This window comes from Eumetopias jubatus, unplaced genomic scaffold (assembly GCF_037043125.1).
Source record: "Eumetopias jubatus isolate StellerSeaLion01/CBP00866 unplaced genomic scaffold, mEumJub1_p1.0 scaffold_9, whole genome shotgun sequence".
Classification (NCBI taxonomy): domain Eukaryota; kingdom Metazoa; phylum Chordata; class Mammalia; order Carnivora; family Otariidae; genus Eumetopias; species Eumetopias jubatus.
Window position 1 is genome coordinate 97328772 of NW_028274815.1, and position 18468 is coordinate 97347239.

At 39.1% G+C, this 18468-nt stretch overlaps 1 protein-coding gene across 1 annotated transcript; it reads right to left on the reverse strand.

Moving 5' to 3' along the window:
• Positions 1-280: 280 nt before the first annotated feature.
• On the reverse strand, positions 281-18384 carry MGME1 (mitochondrial genome maintenance exonuclease 1). The gene is made up of 5 exons (XM_028113005.2): positions 18303-18384; positions 17075-17655; positions 13201-13417; positions 1826-1958; positions 281-1438 (listed from the first exon to the last, which is right to left on the reverse strand). The coding sequence occupies exons 2-5, from the start codon at positions 17586-17588 to the stop codon at positions 1277-1279; spliced, it is 1026 nt and encodes a 341-aa protein (XP_027968806.1). The 5' UTR covers positions 17589-17655; positions 18303-18384; the 3' UTR covers positions 281-1276.
• Between the last annotated feature and the right edge of the window lie 84 nt (positions 18385-18468).

An 18468-nucleotide genomic window follows, 5' to 3' on the forward strand; every position in this document is an offset into this window, starting at 1 on the left:
AGAACAGAGAGGTGTATATCAGTGAAAGGTCCCCCGCAATCCTGCTTCTTCCTACCTGAAGCTTACTTTCCTTGCCAGGTGACCATGGCAAAGGATGCCTCCTTCTTGTTCGCACTTAGGTAGAACTCACACCAAAGCTACTGGGCCAGTGGCAATACTGTGAATTCTGAACTTCTAAATACAAAATCTAAACAATTTCCAGGTTTACGAAATTAACTCTATAAACACATAAATCTAAATAAAAAGAAACAGAACCAACAGTCTCATTACTTTACTCACATGTTATATTTTATTTCTTATAATTAATGGCTAAGTAAAGAAAAAAACTAATTGTAGCACCTTACTATTTTAAGACCACAACTGTAACTTAAATGCTATCCCATTCCATAAAACAAGGAGCCTTCCCCCAAAGCTATAGTGGGCATTTATTTAAGTTTCCCGATCCCAGTGACAACTAGTACTTTTTATTACTTATCAAACACACAAAAATTACTGTTCCCCCTAGCTTAAAAATCTCACACATGATACTTTTTCTTTATGTACATGGTTCATTGACTCAAACCAGAACAGAGCTACTAAAATATCCATGATTATGAATCTCAGACTGGGGTCTGGCTACTCCTGGGGGTTATTTACTGGTATGCTAAGGGGGATTATCAACCATGTGAAAAAGCTCCATCTTTCCAGAGAGCAATGTTTACTTGAGGCTAAGGAATCACATTAAATATGAAAAAAATAAATTTTTTGAAATGTTAAATGGAAGTTTTTTTCCCCCAAGTGAAATATATAGAAAACCTCAACATATTAAAACCAGTTTTAGGAAACCATGTTGGCAGTAGGAGTTGGCCGATGCGATTTCTCCCACCACACACACCGTGGGGGCGTGTGACCCCTTCCCTCCTGGGGTACCCTGGGGAACTTCTTGCACACCAAGCCTCATGCCCTCCAATCTTAATTCAAGGACTGGGCGTCCTGCTTGGAATACAGAAAGTTCTACAGGGGAGTCCAAGAGCCACCAATGCTGTGTGAATCCTGCTTCCCTTTTCCAGGTAAATGATAGACCATCCTTACTTGTGCTTCTTTTATGTGCTCAAGTCCAACCCTTAAAATCTAAACTTTTCTGACTTTTTGATCTTTTTAGTTGTAATACATTTCAACAAATACTTCCACTTGGGTTATGTAGCTCTCAGATCCTGTGGCATCTCTACCGTAAACATCAATAGATCTTCCCAAACTGTGAGGAACTAGTGAATGTTCCCAGATATCATTCTGTCCCCTAATCTGGTTTCTGAATATTCTGGTTCTTTTCCTTCTTTGTATATTCTTCTAGTCGAAGAAGCCACTTGGCCCAGTACTGGGAACAGAGCTCAGTGTCCATGAAATGTGGGTGGGCAGGGGATCCATCTTTGTAGGCCACCACAATTAGGCCACACTGAACCTAGGAAGAAACACAGGGCAGTTCCGGTATTTGTACAATATAGGACCAGAGCTGAGGTTCATTTCCTTCTTGCTCTATGGCAAACTCAGAACAAAACAATCTATAGTAATAGCTCCTAACTGTTTCTAAGAGGGGTTGATAAAAGATTGCACCAGGATACATAAGAACACAAAGATGACAAGATATTGAAGAACAGACTGTAAACACTCGAGCACTATTAGCGATGACGGAAAGCTCAGAACAGCGGGAAGTGCTTTTTAAGGTGGTAGAAGGACAAGGAACAGAGTGAGCAGTGGGACACAAACAGAGTAAAAATCACAAGGAGTTGAGTAGCCATAAATAAGCACGAAGCAAGGCATTATGTAAGTTGAGGCTCAGTGTCCTGACCTGAAAGCTATAGTTGACATCATTATTTATGGCACCAACATAGGCCACAACCTGCAGCGGGTTGTCAAATGTATTTCGAATGTAAGGTTTCGGTCTCTCTGATGTCTTCCAATCAATCACACACAGCTTGCCCCTAAAGAGAAACCAAAGGAAGTCTTCGTAGGTAATGGTTCAAACTGAGAAACTGTAAGAGGTTAAGCCTCTTCTTAGGTATGGTTTACTACTTATCACTCAATGACTGTTGCTTCTATTCTCCACTTTCCAAAAAGACAGCTCCTCTGAGCTTTACTTCTGGGAATCAGAGAAGTGTGATGTTCTCTTTCCTTTGAGTTCTACGTTCAGGTCAGTAATAGGCCTGTCAGGGGCATGATGGGAAATGCTTCCGGAAGCACACTGGCTAGAGTTACAGGTGTGGACCCATGCAGAAGTGCTGGGGAACTTTCCCACAGTTCCAGTTTCTAAACTTTCTCCAAAGTCCTTTGGACCTCCATGGCCTTATTTAACAGTTGACACGGGAATTGAAACTATGTCTATCATTATCTTAGTTGATCTTATTTCAAATATCTATCAGGATGAACCACAACAGACCAAAAGCAAAGTCCCCATCATAAACGACAAAAGCATCACGCTGCTCCGGAAATTCTCTTGCTCAGAAACCAAAGCTGGGGTTCAGATCTATCAGCATTTAATAGGCACCAGTGCAAAATACAAATGCAAAAATACAAATAAGAAGACTTGGTCCCTACCCTGAAAGTCTACACACAGGGTTGGTGTCTTACTATTAGGGATATTGAAAAAAATAAAAAAATTCCTGCCACTTTAAAAAAGTCAAATAACCAGTACATTCCTTCCTATCACCCCTCTCCTGGTGGGATTTTATACTTGCCAAGTGCAGATATCAGAAGGATCACAGGGTGAGCAGACTGATAACTGGTGACCATCTGTTCATTCTGTCTTTCATGAACTTCAATTTCAAAACCAGCAGTTTAGAGGGAGATTCTGTACAAAGTATGCATGTTACCTACCTGTCGCCACAGCTCTAGAGTTACAACTTATGCAAGGTACTCATAAAGTCAACCTAGAGTAGCACTAAAAGAAATAAAATGCAAGCTATATATGTTATTTCAAATTTTCTAGTAACCACATCAAAAAAGAAAATATAGGTGAAATTTTAATATTTTATTTAACCCAAACATACCCAAAATATTTCATTATGTAATATAAAAATGTTATTAATGAGATACTTTACATTCTTTTTTGTACTAAGTCACTGAAACCTACTTTGTAGTATATTTACAGCATACCTCACTTTAGATTGGCCACACTCAAGTATTTAATGGTCGTATGTGGCTAGTGGGTACTCTCTTGGACAGTGCAGGTCAGAGGTAGTTTTACTGTCTGTCAAACTTTGCAATATTACAAAACAATTATAATCTATGCAAATGAAGAGAGGGCGCCAGTATCACCAGGGGGCTTCACAGTTCTCAACCTGGAATAAATCAAAATACCCTAAAATAAAGATTTCCGACATGGACCACTGTTTCTTGCAACACACTATAACTTGCAGAACTTAATAATGTGGAAAAGACATTTTTAGTAGTAGGTGACCGCCCAAGAGGGAACAGAAAGCTCAATGTGGTCCCTCTGGCTCCTTCTCTAAGTGTTACCCCATACCTCCAAAACGTGAATGAGTTTACTATCCACAGAAAAGTCTTTCTGGATTCAATATCATAGAGCCAGAAACAGAAAGCCCCGAGTTACCCCAGCATTCTGGAAGGAGTTCTAAACAAAGTCAGAAAAAGACATTAATGGGGCACCTAGGTGGCTCAGTCGTTATGCATCTGCCTTCGGCTCAGGTCGTGATCCCAGGGTCCTGGGATCGAGCCCCACATCGGGCTCCTTGCTCTGCGGGGAGCCTGCTTCTCCCTCTCCCTCTGCCGCTCCCCCTCCCTGTTCTCTCCTGCTATCAAATAAATAAATGAAATCTTAAAAAAAAATTAAATTAAAACCGCACTAAGACAGTTCAGAACAAAAAAGATGCAGCCTAACTTAAGTGAAATGCAGACTGAAACCATGAGAGACAATGTTAATCAATTGTGTCTAATACTGTGTCATTAAAGGTGTGCACAAATAAGCACACTCACACCTGGGACAACTGAAAATGCCTGTACCCTTTAAGCCAGCAATTTCCCTTTTCGGTATGCACTGGAGAGCAATGGTTTGATACCCTGGGTGTGAATGAAAAGTGCCTGGAAAATCTACATATTCAGATCCAGGCCTACTTCAGACCAACTGAATTTATCCAAACTATATATATGATCCACAAAAACAAACCAACAAGTGAACCTCACAGCCATATACAAGGAGACATGTACACTGCTGCAATCTGTAATTATGAAAAACTAGAAATAACCTGAATGTTCCCAAAAGGGAAATGGTTCATTAATACAAAGGAATACCAGGGGCGCCTGGGTGGCTCAGTCATTAAGCGTCTGCCTTTGGCTCAGGTCATGATTCCAGGGTCCTGGTATTGAGCCCTACATCGGGCTCCCTTCTCCCTCTCCCACTCCCCCTGCTTGTTTTCCCTCTCTGGCTGTGTCTCTCTGTCAAATAAATAAATAAAATCTTAAAAAAAAAATACAAAGGAATACTAAACAACAGTTAAAAAGAGAGAACAAGATCAAAATCATCATGCTAACATTTATTGAGTAGTTTGCATTTTAAGTACTATACAGAGAATGTCTCATTAAACTCTATAACAACTCTATAAGGTAAGTCCTTTTGTCTTATTTTACAGATGAACAAACAGAAGTACAGAGAGGCTAACTAGCCTAAGGTTAAGATGAAAAGCCAGAAACCAAACCCAGCCAGCCTGGCTCCAGAGCCTAATATCTTACCAGCTTTGTGATACTAGGTACATAGAAATTTCTATATATTGTGACTCTCACAGACATGGAGGTAACAATACATGGTATTCTGTGTATGTGTACTATACACAGTGTTGTGTATGTATGTAGAAAGCACACTGGCAATGTGTTGTATATGCACTATCCGGTATGGTGGGCGTGTTAAGTAGTATAGGAAGTAGCCTAGGACACAGCAGCAAACTTCTCACAGTGATTGTCTTTGGCCAGGGGACTGAGAGGAGGGAAGATGTGGTTACAGGTGATGTGAGCTTAATTTATGGTATATTTAAAAAAAAATCGGAAGCAGATGTGACTAAGTTTTATAACTGTTAATTGAGTGGTGGAGAATTATTAAAAGAGGAAAGGATGTTGCAGATCTACATAAACTAATAAGGGAAGATCTCTAAAATATTTTCAGAATGAAAAAAACGCAGGGATTGGCACTTTGTGTTAGTAAGTGGGGGTGGAGACAAATGATTATAAATACAGTCATAAAATATCTCAGGACCACAAGAACTTTATCTTTAGAGAGGGAGGGAAAGAGAGAGGAAGGGAGGGAGGGAGGGAGGAATGGGGGGGTGAGGAGAGAGAGGGAGAGAGAGAGGAAATCTAAAACAGGCTCCATGCTGGAGCCCCATGCTTGATCTCACGACCCTGATATCGAGACCTGAGCCAAAATCAAGAGCCAGATGCTTAACCGACTGAGCTACCCAGGCACCCCAGGGTCACCAAGAACTTAAAACCAGAGTGGGGGTGGAGGATTCTGGGAAAATGGAAGAGTAGGAAGCACCAGAAATCTGTAGGCCCACCTAGACAACTGCAATGGCAGAATCTGTCTAATTATTGGAAATCTAGAGCCTGTTGAAGGCTTAGATGGTAAACTCTTGGTTAATTTTGGTCAATTTCGGCTCTTAACAGCTACCCATTCCCCCGCTCCTTCTCATGGGGCAGGCAGCTGTACACATGATCTTGGAACAGCACGGTACACAGCTTGTGGGAATGAGTGGACAAAAAGGGCCCCATTCTCCAAATGTCAGGGATCTGTGCTCTCATCACTGATCACTGGTCACAGAGGTGAAGACAAGAGCAGGGTGGCCATTGTTACTGCACCTCCCCCTACTGCCATAAGCCCCTCACCCTCCAACTGAATGACTTCCAGAGGACTTAAAGGGCCGATGCCCATTTTTTCCAACTCTTCATTTTTCTCTTTTTCCCCTTTTGGGAATTAGATACTAAAGACTACAACATCCAAAAGCAACTGCATCTACGGGGAAAATTAGAAAGTGACTGTGCATGTCCAGGGAAGGACACAGGCTCAGAAAAGCCTTGAGAAGACCTTAAGTTTATACTTCAGGCTGATCCTTAGCACAGAGATAGCCTACAAGAACAATAACAAAACCCCAAACAAAAACAATGAACAGGGGCGCCTGGGTGGCTCAGTCAGTTAAGTGTCTGCCTTCCGCTCAGGTCATGATCTCAGGGTTCTGGGATCCAGCCCCACATTGGGCTTCCTGCTTTGCAGGGAGTCTGCTTCTTCCTCTGCCTGCCACTCCCCCTGCTTGTTCTCTCCGCATCCCCCTGTCAAATAAATAAATAAAATCTTAAAAAAAAAAGAAAATTAAAAAAACCCCACAAAAAAACAAAACAAAAAAAATCCCACAATGAACAAAGTCCAGCAAACCCTGTGGCAGAGGGAGAACCTGATTTCCAGAATTACATTAATATTAGATTCAAATATCCAGTTTTCAACAACAACAAAAATCACAAGGCATACAAAGAAACAGGAGTATGGCCCATTCAAAGGAAAAAAATAAATCAACAGAAACTGTCCCTGAAAAAGATGTGATGGCAGTTCTACTAGACAAAGACCTTTTTAGTCTTAAAGATGCCTAAAGACCTCAATAAAGGTAAATACATGGGCGATTATAAAAGCAAGCATTCTTGTAACAATGATTTATAACTCCACTTTTTATCTTCTACAGTTTTTTTTGTAAACTTGAAACAAACAGAAGAAATTATTGCTTTTAGGTTGGTTGATCATACAAATCTTGATCAATGTTTAATGAAACATCAGATAGCACTGGTTCATCATGTTCTTCCACTCTGCTCAAGTTAGCTGCCCCATACAGAGCACTAATTTCAACTAGTGTCTTGCCTGAGTCTGCTGCTATATCCTCTGAATGGGAAACATCTTTACTCTTATTTCTTATACTCATTCTCATCTCCCCCCCCCTTTTTTTAAGATTTTATTTGAGACAGAGAGTGTTGTGAGCAAGAGTGTGGCGGGCGGGGGGGTTGTGTGGGAAGGGTAGAGGGAGAGGGAGAAGCAGGCTCCCTTGAGGAGCAGGGAGCCAGATGCTGGCACGATCCTAGAACCCTAAGATCATGACCTAAGTGGAAGGTAGACGCTTAACTGGCTGAGCCACCCAGCTGACCCACTCATCTCCTTCTCTGATTGTTCTTGAGCTCTCTGCAGTTCTCCTAACCTTTGTCTTGCATTTCCAACTCTAGCTGGAATATTAGCTATTGCTGCTGAAACAGGAGCTCCTCTGACTTTGGTCTCTCCATCATTTCCTGCCCCATCAGAGCTAGTTCTCAATCATGCTCCAAGTTGGCCATTTCCTTTTGTCTCAGTTGCTCTGCAGTCACATTTCCTTATATTTGTAAATCCACAATATTACACATTCTATTGGATCCACCAAGCAATCTTGCCACTTCTGCAAGACTTTTAAAGATATACTGACTCCCTTTCTAACTCTTAGCCTTAACCTGCCAGCAGCATCCTGCTGCTGGCAATGAGCCATGCACCTCAGGTGCCAGAGACCGCATGCCGCAAAGAGGGAGGGGCCCATGGATGGGTGAGTGGGTTGTTTTCTACATAATTTAAGAGATTAATAAATCTAAGCCTAAAAAAAAATATTAGTTTATGTTTTGAGGCACTGATATATAAAGACAATTTTGTGACATCAACAACTGAAATGGACAGGGATAGAGTTGTGAAGGAGCAGTCTTCGTATGTCATTGTAGTTAAGTCGGTACAAATTCAAATTAGAGTGTTAATAACTGGGATGTTAAATGTAATCCCTCTGGTAATCACAAGGAAAATAGCTATAGAATATACACAAAAGGGAATGAGAAATTGAAATGTTTCACTACAAAAAAGGAAAACAAAACACAAAAAAGACAGTAACATATAGGAAATGAGACAAAAAAGCTATAATGCCTATAGAAAATAAATAAAATGACACCTCCCCTTATCAATAACTAATTTAAATTTAAATGGATTAAACTGTCCAATCAAAAGACAGAGACTGGCAGAATGGATAAAACACATGATTCAACTATATGCTGTCTACAAGAGACTCACTGTATACTCAAAGACACAAATAGGCTGAATGTGAAAAGATAGAAAAAGATATTCCATGCAAATAATAACCAAAAGAAAGCAAAGGTGGCTCTAATAGCAGACAAAATAGTCTTTAAATAGAAAAAGACGAGACAAAGAAAGACATTATATATTAATAAAAGGTTCGATACATCAAGAAGATATAACAATTTTTTTTTTTTTAAGATTTTATCCATTTATTTGACAGAGAGACACAGCGAGAGCAGGAACAGGAGCAGGGGGAGTGGGAGAGGGAGAAGCAGGCCCCCCGCCGAGCAGGGAGTCCGATGCGGGGCTTGATCCCAGGACCCTGGGATCGTGACCCGAGCCGAAGGCAGACGCTCAACGACTGAGTCACCCAGGTGCCCGAAGATATAACAATTATAGACATTTGTGCACCTAGTAACAGACTAGCAAAATATATGAAGCAAAAACTGACAAAATTGAAGGGAGAAATACAGTTGTTGTTCTTTTTTAACTTTTATTTAAGTATTCTCTATATCCAACATGGGGCTCTGACCCTGAGATCAACAGTCACATGCTCTTCCAAATGAGCAAGCCAGGTCCTCCAGAAATACAGTTCTATAATAGTTGGAGACCTCAATACCTATTTTCAATAATGGATAGAACCAGACAGAAGGAAGTGAGGAAATAAAGGACTTAAAACAACACAATAAACCAACTAGATCTAATGGACATATAGTACTCTCTACCCAACAGAATACACACCTTTTCAAGCACACACAGGACACTTTCCAGGACAAACCATTTATTAGGCCATAAATTAAGCCTCAATATATTTAAAAAGACAGATATTACACAAAGTATCTTCTCCAATCACAAGATGAAGTTAGAAATCAATAAAAGAAGTAAAATTGGAAAAAAATCACTAATGTGTGGAAATTAACATAATCAACCAAAGAAGAAATCACAGGGGAAATTAGAAGATACTTAGAGGTGAATAAAAATGAAAACACAGCATACCAAAACTTACAGGACACAGTGAAAACAGTATTAAGGAAGCTATACAACAATAAATACTTCTATTAAAAAACAAGTAATCAAATCAACATCCTAATCTTACAACTTAAGGAACCAAAAAAAAAAAAAACCAACAACCCCAAAGTAAACCTTTATAGGAGATAAGAGAGATTAAAGATAAATGAAATTCAGAATAGAAAACCAATAGGAAAAAAAAATCAATGAAAATAAACATTGGTTTTTTGAAAGGATCAACAAAATTGACAAACCTTTAGCTAGATGGACTTAGAAAAAAAGGAAGACAACTCAAATTACATAAATCAGCAATGAAACTGGGACATTACTACTAATTCTACAGAATAAAAAGGATGAGAGCACTATGAAAAATCATATGCCAACAAGTTGGATAACCTAGATGAAATAAACAAATTCCTAACAACACAAAACCTACCAGGACTAAATCATGAAGAAATAGAGTATCTGAACAGCTCTATAATTAAAAAGGAGATTTCATCAGTAATCAAAAATCTCCTGGCAACTAAAAGCTCTAGATCCAATAACTTCATGGGCGAATGCCACCAAATATTTACATAACTAATACCAATAATAAAAACGTTTCCAAAGAAATTGAAAAGTAGGGAACTCTTCTTAACTCATTCTATGAATCTAGCATTACCCTGATACCAAAGTTAGACAAAGACACTACAAGAAAACTACAGAATAATAATCCTTATGTATACAGATGCAAAACTCCTCAACAAAATAGTAGCAAATCAAATTCAGCAACATATTAAAAGAATTATACACCATCACAAAGTGGGCTTTATTACTGGAATGCAAGGGCGGTTTAACACAAAAATCAACCAATGTGATATACCTTATTAACAGAATGAAGGAAACCACTTAAAATCATCTTAATTGATGAAGAAAAAGCATTTGACAAAATGAAATACCCTTTATGAAAAAAATACTCAACAAGCTAGGGATAGGAAAAAAAACTACCTCAAAATAATAAAAGCCATATATGAAAAGCCCACAGCAAACATCATACTCAATGTTGAAAGACTGGAAGGTTTTCCTCTAAGATCAGGAACAAGGCAAGGCTGTCTGCTTTCACCACTTCTATTCAACAGATCTGGATGTTCTAGCCAGAGCAATTAGGCAAGACAAACAAATAAAAAAGCATCCAAACTAGAAAGGAAGAAGTAAAATTATCTCTGTTCACAGATGGATGATCTTTTATGTTAAAAACTCTAAAGAATCCACACAAAAACTAGTAGGACTATATAAATAAATTCAGCAAAGTATCACGATACAAAGTCAACACACAATTCAAGAGCATTTCTATACATAAACAATGAACAATATGGAAAGGAAATTACAAAAACAATTCCGTATAATAACATCAAAATGAATAAAATACTTGGGAATTAACCAAGGAGACTAAAGACTTGCACAATGAAAACTGCAAATCATTACTGAAAGAAATTAAAGACCGAAATGGAAATATGCCCCATGTTCACGGATTGGAAGATTTAATATTGTTAGGATGTTCATTATTACCCAAAGTGATCTACAAATTTAATACAATCTATAAAAATCTCAATGACGATTTTTGGACAAATTGAAAACCCATCCTAAAATCCACATGGAATCTCAAGGGACTCTGAAAAGCCAAAACAAACTTGAAAAAGAACAAAACTGTGGAGGACTCACACTTGCTAATTTCAAAACTTACTACAAAGCTCTAATAATTAAAATAGTATGGTACTTGTTTAAAGACAGACACATAGACCGATATAAATGAATAGACAGCCTAGAAATAAACCCTCACATACACGTGATTTTTGACAAAGGTGCCGAGTCTGTTCAATGAGGAAAGGACAGTCTTTTCAACACATGGTACTGGGGAAACTGGACATCCACATGCAAAAGAATGAAGTTGGATTCTTACCCAACACCATATACAGAAATTAACTCAAAATGGATCCATGACCTAAAGGTAAGATTTAAAACTACATAAAACTCTTAGAAGAAAACATAGGGTCCAAGCTTAATGACACTGGATTTGGTGGTGATTTACTGGATGTGACACCAAAGGCACAGGCAACAACAACAAAATAAACAAATTGGCTTACAGGAAAAACTTTAAAAAAAAGTGTGTAAAGTGCAAGGATAAAGATAAGTCAGTCACAAAAAGACAAATACTTTGATTCTACCCACATGAGGTATGAAAGAATAAATTCATAGAGACTAAAAGTAGAATATGGTTGCCAGGGGCTGGAAGTAGGGGAGAGTACAGTGATTACTGTTTAATGGGCACAGAATTTCAGTTTTATAAGATGACATGTCCTGGAGATGGATGGTGTTGACGGCTGTACAACATTATGAATGTATTTAATGATACTCAATTGTATACTTAAAAATGGTGAAGTTTATGGTAAATTTTATGCTACGTATATTTTACCACATTAAAAACCTTTTTTAAAGAAAAAGTGGAGATGGGAGACTTATTTTAGTAGCTTGGGTTAACCAAACACATATATTACCTATTAAAAAAGTTTTTAAAATTTCTGAAACCTTAATTTTCAAAAATATTCAATGCATATATTCTCAATGTTGATGCTTTCCACCTAAAGAGCAGAAAACAAACATCAGTACTGTGGACATCACTGTGAAGTGTTTGGTGTCAGGAACTTTTTTTTTTTTTTTTTTAAGATTTTACTTATTCATTTGAGAAAGAGAGAGAAAGCACAAGAGAGGGGAGGGTTAGAGGGAAAAGCAGACTCTCTGCTCAGGATTCTAACTAGGGACTCTGGGATCATTACGTGAGCCGAAGGTAGATGCCCAACTGACTGAGGCCCCCAGGTACCCATGGTGTCAGGAACTTCTGGAAGGCCTTGGGTAGAATTGATTGTATGGCTACCTCGGTTAACTAAAGGGCAGCTAAAAATAGCCTATTAAATTTCTAGGCACACAGGGCTCTTCTCAGATATGAGGCAATTATGGCACAGAACTGCTGGGTGGCCTGAACAGTTTCCAGACTAATGAATATTGTCAATTTTTTTAAAATTTAAATTTTGACTAGAGTTCCAGGTTTTGTTTTATTTAAGATTTTATTTATTTGAGAGAGAGAATGAGATAGAGAGAGCATGAGAGGGGGGAGGGTAAGAAGGAGAAGCAGACTCCCTACTGAGCAGGGAGCCCGATGCGGGACTCATCCCAGGACTCCAGGATCATTACCAGAGCCGAAGGCAGTCGCTTAACCAACTGAGCCACCCAGGCGCCCCAAGAGTTACAGGTTTTTACCTATCCTGTGGGTCGCCCACATCTTTTTGGAATAGGGGTATCTGCAGGTTAGATCTCCCCTTGGAATCTGGAGTAAATGGGGAAAACAGTAACAGAGCAGCTATTTAAAAACCACAGGAAGCTTTAGTAAGCTCAGGGTTCCTATCCATGTCAAACACAGCCTGGAAGTCAGAAAAAGAAATGATTTTCAGGGCAAACAGGTCAAGGTGCTATTTTTAGGGAAATGGGAAAGAAAATGCAGGAATCAAAGTGGATCTTTCTTTTTTTTTTTTAAGAGTTATTTATTTTAGAGAGAGAGTGAGAAAGCATGCATGCGAGTTGCAGGGGGGAGGGGGAAGGACAGAGGGAGAGGGAGAGAGTCTTAAGCTGACTCCACACTTAGCACACAGCCTGACCCAGTGCTCGATCTCATGACCCTGAGATCAGGACCTGAGCCAAAAACAAGAGTTGGACGCTTAACCGACTGAGCCACTTGGGTGCCCCATCAAATTGGATCTAGTGGTTAGTAGCTTGCTTGGGGGTAGGGAAGAAGGAACATGCTGGATATTGAAAAATTATACCTTTTCTCCACCAAACACTTTGATTCTGGAACACAGATTTACAAGAATTATGAGGCTCTTCCTCCTGTATCTGTCCTTACCTCCTGCCCCATACCCAATTCTTTTATGTATCGTAGAGGTTTTGACTTCACAGGGCTGCACCCTGAAGCAGGAGTTCAGAGGAAAAACAGAGTTTGACAGACCTGCATTACTTTATCTCCACACTTTGATAGAAAAAAAAAATCTAATACTTACTGATATTCAGCCACACAGTCCAGTAGACCTACATACTTTAAGGTCTCATGCTGAACAGCGCTTTCAAGAGCTCGCACTCCACTGACATCTTTCAGGATATGCTGGACACTTTCGATATATCCAGATTCGAGATTCTCATCTCTCTCTTTCAAGTCCCCTTGGGGTGCAAGTATGCTTTCCAAGGCTTTATGGAACCGTTTCCCTTGTAAAAATATATCTGAAAAGAAAATCAGGGGGAAAAGAAAAACAAACAAGAACAAAGCTAGTACTAAAAAACAAATACTTAAAAACCTTTGAACAATAAAATTAGAAATAATATTAAGTTACCTTTAAGTGACAACTGCTAAGATACCACATTTTATTTAGCCTCTTGTGAAATCTAAGAATGCACTTTGAAAAGCAAAGGAACTAAAATAGTTTGAACAATAAAATGAATTAAAATAAAGAATTTCTAGTAGAATTAGGCCAAAGTTACAGTTGAAGATCTGGGGGCAATAGCACCACACCTAGTGTACCATACTGTGATTTTAAGTATCCATTTTAGTAACTTCTGTTCAGTTTTCAGTTTTTTTACAACCAACACTGAATTAATGAATATAGGTGGGAGAATCCTTTTACTAACAGGCTTAATGAATGGCAAGGTATGAAAATCAAGGCATATCAAAAACAAATTGGATGTTTTGGGCTTGGGGGCAAGAGGAAATATGTAACACTCTTCTGCACTTTTTGGAGGGGCTAGAACAGCTTAAGACAGTTGCTCTGTCCTGAAAATTTTCCTCATATGCTTAAGAAAAATTTGATGTATAATTGAGATTGTATTCATTTCAGATATACAACATAACGATTTGCTATCTGTATATCCTCACACACTTTTAAGTTAAGAAAACACAAACAAATCCAAGAAATTGGACAAATTCACTTCCTCCTTGATAAGGGAAGGAAACAAAGAGGAGGCATTGTGCTAAGCAGTGGCCTTGGCGCTTTCAAAATATTTAACTTTCCAAACACAACAAACCAGCAAGATAAGAATCATTACCCCCACTTTAACGAATGAGGCCTACACAATGCTGTTAATTTGCCCCAAGGCAAAAAAGGTAGACTAGCAGCCTGGCACCAGAGTCCATGTTCAATTCCAGTCCATCATAGAACAGAGTAAGACAAAATTAGGGACCATCATTTAGATATACACAGAAGCAAAGTAGGAAATATACATGCATAGAGATAGACCCATAGAAAATGAGGAAAATTTGATCTAATAAGGTAATTTTAAACCATATTTTACATTTGTCAAATACTATTTTACCAGGATTTTGAAAGGTCAATTCTACCACTGTCAAAAAATGGAATCACTTCTGGGAAATTACCTGGAGAGTTAAATGAAATTCACCTGAAGAACTGAGCTATTACACTCCAAATTTACTCGGTTCAATTGGACTTATTAGCATATGAAAGGCCTACAAGATTTTTAAGACAGATGGAATTAAAATCTAGGTAAAAGTACAGCATTCATCTATAGACAAGCTTAATGAAGCTTGGTCAAAAGAGGAAAAAAACAAACTGCTTTATCAATTGCCAAGCAAATAAACAATTCATTTTCCACTGCAGACTTAACCCTTGGCTGGGTTCTTCACATAAAAGAGGCAGCAAACAAAAAAATTAAAAAAATTAAAAAAATAAAAAAGAGGCAGCAAACATGGGAATCTAGATTATAGGATCCCCTAGATTGTAAGGCTCAGAACATTAAATATCATTGAATTTGTCTAAGTAAATTTTATTATTTTTTAAAGATTTTATTTATTTGAGAGAGCAAGCATGAGCAGGAGGAAGGGGCAGAGGGAGAGGGAGAAGCACACTCCCCACTGAGGAGGGAGCCTGATACGGGACTTGATCCCAGGATTCTGGGATCATGACCTGAGCCAAAGGTAGACCTTTAACTGACTGAGCCACCCAGGCACCCCATCTAAGTAAATTTTAAAAAGCACAAGATTTATTGCAGATAGCATCAAGTCAGAATATTCATTCAGTAAATTAAATTGACCAATGAAAATGAAATGTTTTCAAGTCCCAGTATGTAAAGTGCATTTAAAAAAAAAAATCCATGAGTCTCCAAGATTCTGACTGATAAACTGGCAGGATGGATAATATTTTAAGATTAAAAAGTCACTACAGCAATAAACTGGAAAAAATAAACCCCATCCCTTTCCACTATGATCAACACTTAAATATAAATCCAAGTCAGACTTTCTTATCCTTGGCAATCTTCAGAAGGTAAACCGATGCTTGAGAAATTGACCAAATGTGGAGAATGCCAGCTCTGGGCACATCTCTGTGCTCTAGCCTTTGGAAGAGCAGGGAGAAAGGAATTTATCAGTACAGTATTTTAAAAAACTGCCTCTCCTGACCCATTAATCAATTTAGTGGGCAATGACATGCTTTTTCATTCTTTTCTTCCCTTCTTTTTTGTTGGTAGGGGGGAGCATGACACTAATCCTGTGATTGCCTCTTATGAGAAAAAAGTGATTCTGCTTGTTTCTTAAAATTGATCCTGAATTAACTGAGAAACACATCAGAGTAATAATCTAGATCAACAAAGCTGATTATATGGAAAACAACCATAGTTTTATCTCTGCTTGGGATAGTGGAGCACCTTCACATTCCCAACAGAAATTCCTTTATCAAGGAGGCCTCCAAGAGTACTTTTTTACTTTGTGCCAAGGGCTACAAGTCCTAGGTTCCCACACTCCTAGCAGGTTTCTGCCTTTACTTTTCTTATCAGTGATTTCAGGATCCCCATAAACTATGACATTCTAGGTTTAAGGAAAATAAAAAACAACTTCCCCTGAGGAAACAACATCTATTCTAAATTCTAGTGGTACAAATAAAAAACATAAGACGTCATTAAAAAATTTCATTTTATGTTGCTTATTTAGAAAGCAAAGAATAGCTTAGTATTGTTACTTATTACCTAAAGGCAGTTAATTCTCGCATATATTCCTCCCCCCACACAGCTGAGGAATGTTCTAAAGGATGAGGACCTTGACCTTTTTTTGCCATATCCAGGTGCTGTCTATATACTTAATATATGTGACACGTTTAATGTGTTACCCACACACAGTTTTTTCTAAGATGCCACAAAATAAGTGCATTACCCTTAAAATTAAAAGTGCTCTCTACCAACCACTAGGGAAGCACGGGCTAAGGAATGATCAACAAAAAACCTAGCTTTAATAAAAGGCAACTATATGATCCTGATGGGGACCAGCTAATTCACCTGTGCCAATGGTCCTTCACCTTGCTTCTGAATGGAGCCTGTTTTAAGGAAGCTATTCTTCTTACCTAAGAAGTTAGTAAATTAGGAGTTGAAAGCTAAAGTTTATTTATTCTCAGTTACTAATTAAGAGCATCAGATTATCTCAATTTACTAAAATCTAAATACAAATCATGTGTTCCAGTTTACTCCAAGTCTTAAATTTACATGTCAATAAGGATAAGCAGAGCAAGGGGTATTTACTACATTCTGAATAGAATGCCTAGCAAACAAACAGAATTCCATTATCAGGTGACTGATTCTTTTCCTTAAAGAAAACAGGCAACTTTAATACTTAAGTTTGTAGCTTATGAAAATTTCCCACATCATTTAGCCAAACTACTTGCTCTCTGTGCTTCAGTTTAATCTGTGAAATGAGAATAGTATATATGCTGCATAGGGTTGTTATGATGATTGAGTTAATACACATAAACTGCTATTTGATGCTAATTATCACTAGAAAGCAGTGCCTCACTAGTTCAGGTCAAAAACACCCTCAGTCTTTTGACACTGCTCTATGTTCTAGAAAACACAGTAACCATACAGAACCAGGATTGAGAAAATTACTTGAAGAATATTCGGCAAAGCCATCCTCTCCCAGTTCCAGAATCATCCGCTGTTTCCACCTCTCCAAGTAGAAAATCTGTTCTGATGTCATGGTCTGCTGAAGGATCTTGGTCACACTTGGTATGGTATTTCTTTGCAAAGGGATTCTCAAAGGAATTGTAGGAGTGCTTGTTGCATTTGGTTTTACGCTTCTCTCTGGAATTAAGAGAGGACACCAGTTTCGTGGAGCTTTTGCTTCCTCATCTTGCTTTTGGGGCTTACACTTACTCACAGGTCCATAGAGTAAATTATCTTCCTCAAACAATGATTCTGGAGTCTGAGCAAGGCCTCTGGATGACAAGACAGATTGTACTAAATCAGAGTACTTTTCCTGGTCTACTTCTTTATAAGGGTTCACTTTTTTCTTCCGGCTACAAAAGTAAGAGGAAGTGGAAAAATCCACATGGGCGGTTGGTTCTAGAGAAAACCCCTTTGAACTTCTGAGCTGTCTGCAGATGGTCTGAAAAGCCTTCATTTTTAGATGCTTTCTCACTTCCCTCTAGGCTACTTGCAATGTTGAGGGCCTTTTTATTTTTGCACTCCTAGTAAAGAGAAAAGTGGAGTTAGATACCAATGTATTAAATATTTGAACGGCTAAAATGTAAGCTGCATCAGTACGATAAGGCGCATTAACCTGCATTCCATTAAGCTTTTTCAACATGTTTGGACAAAGCTATTTCCAAAGAAAGACTCTCTTCAATAGCCAGAACGACCAGCACTTGTTAAATGTGAAATAGTACAGCTTGGGGCAAGACGTCCCCAATATTCAATCAGAAGAATTGGGAAGCCTAGGAGGGGAGGCATGTGTGAGACAGAAAAACAGAACGCTACAACCCGTCCTATACCGGCCACGACGGTCACGGTGAACCACTGATTCCTAGATACCAGGCTCCCTACTAAGTATTCCAGGAGAAGACTTCTCACTAAACTCTCACACCCTTTAAGGTGGTTACTTCTGCGACACCGTTTTACAGACGTGGAAATTGAGCTTCTGAAGGGTCCCACCAGGAAAGAGCGGGTAAGCAGTGGTCAGCGGGGCCCATCATCGTGATCCCCAGAAGGGGCCCTCCCGCTCCGCCATACGTGGGGAAACACGGTGGGGACAGGACGGCTGGGGCCCCTGGCGTGGGAGTCAGGATTAGGAAGAGATGGCTTAAATAGAAGCCCAGCTCACGGCCCGGATAGATACCTCAGGAGCCACCAGACTTCACTCAACTGCCAGAGCGCCGTCAACCTCTCGGGACCCGTACTTTCCTCGGTCCCGCGCTCTGATCTCGAGTTAGGCTCCGCCTAAGGGGCGGTGGTCCCGGCATGCATTGCGGCGCCGCTACCTCTTCTTCACTGCTACTGACACT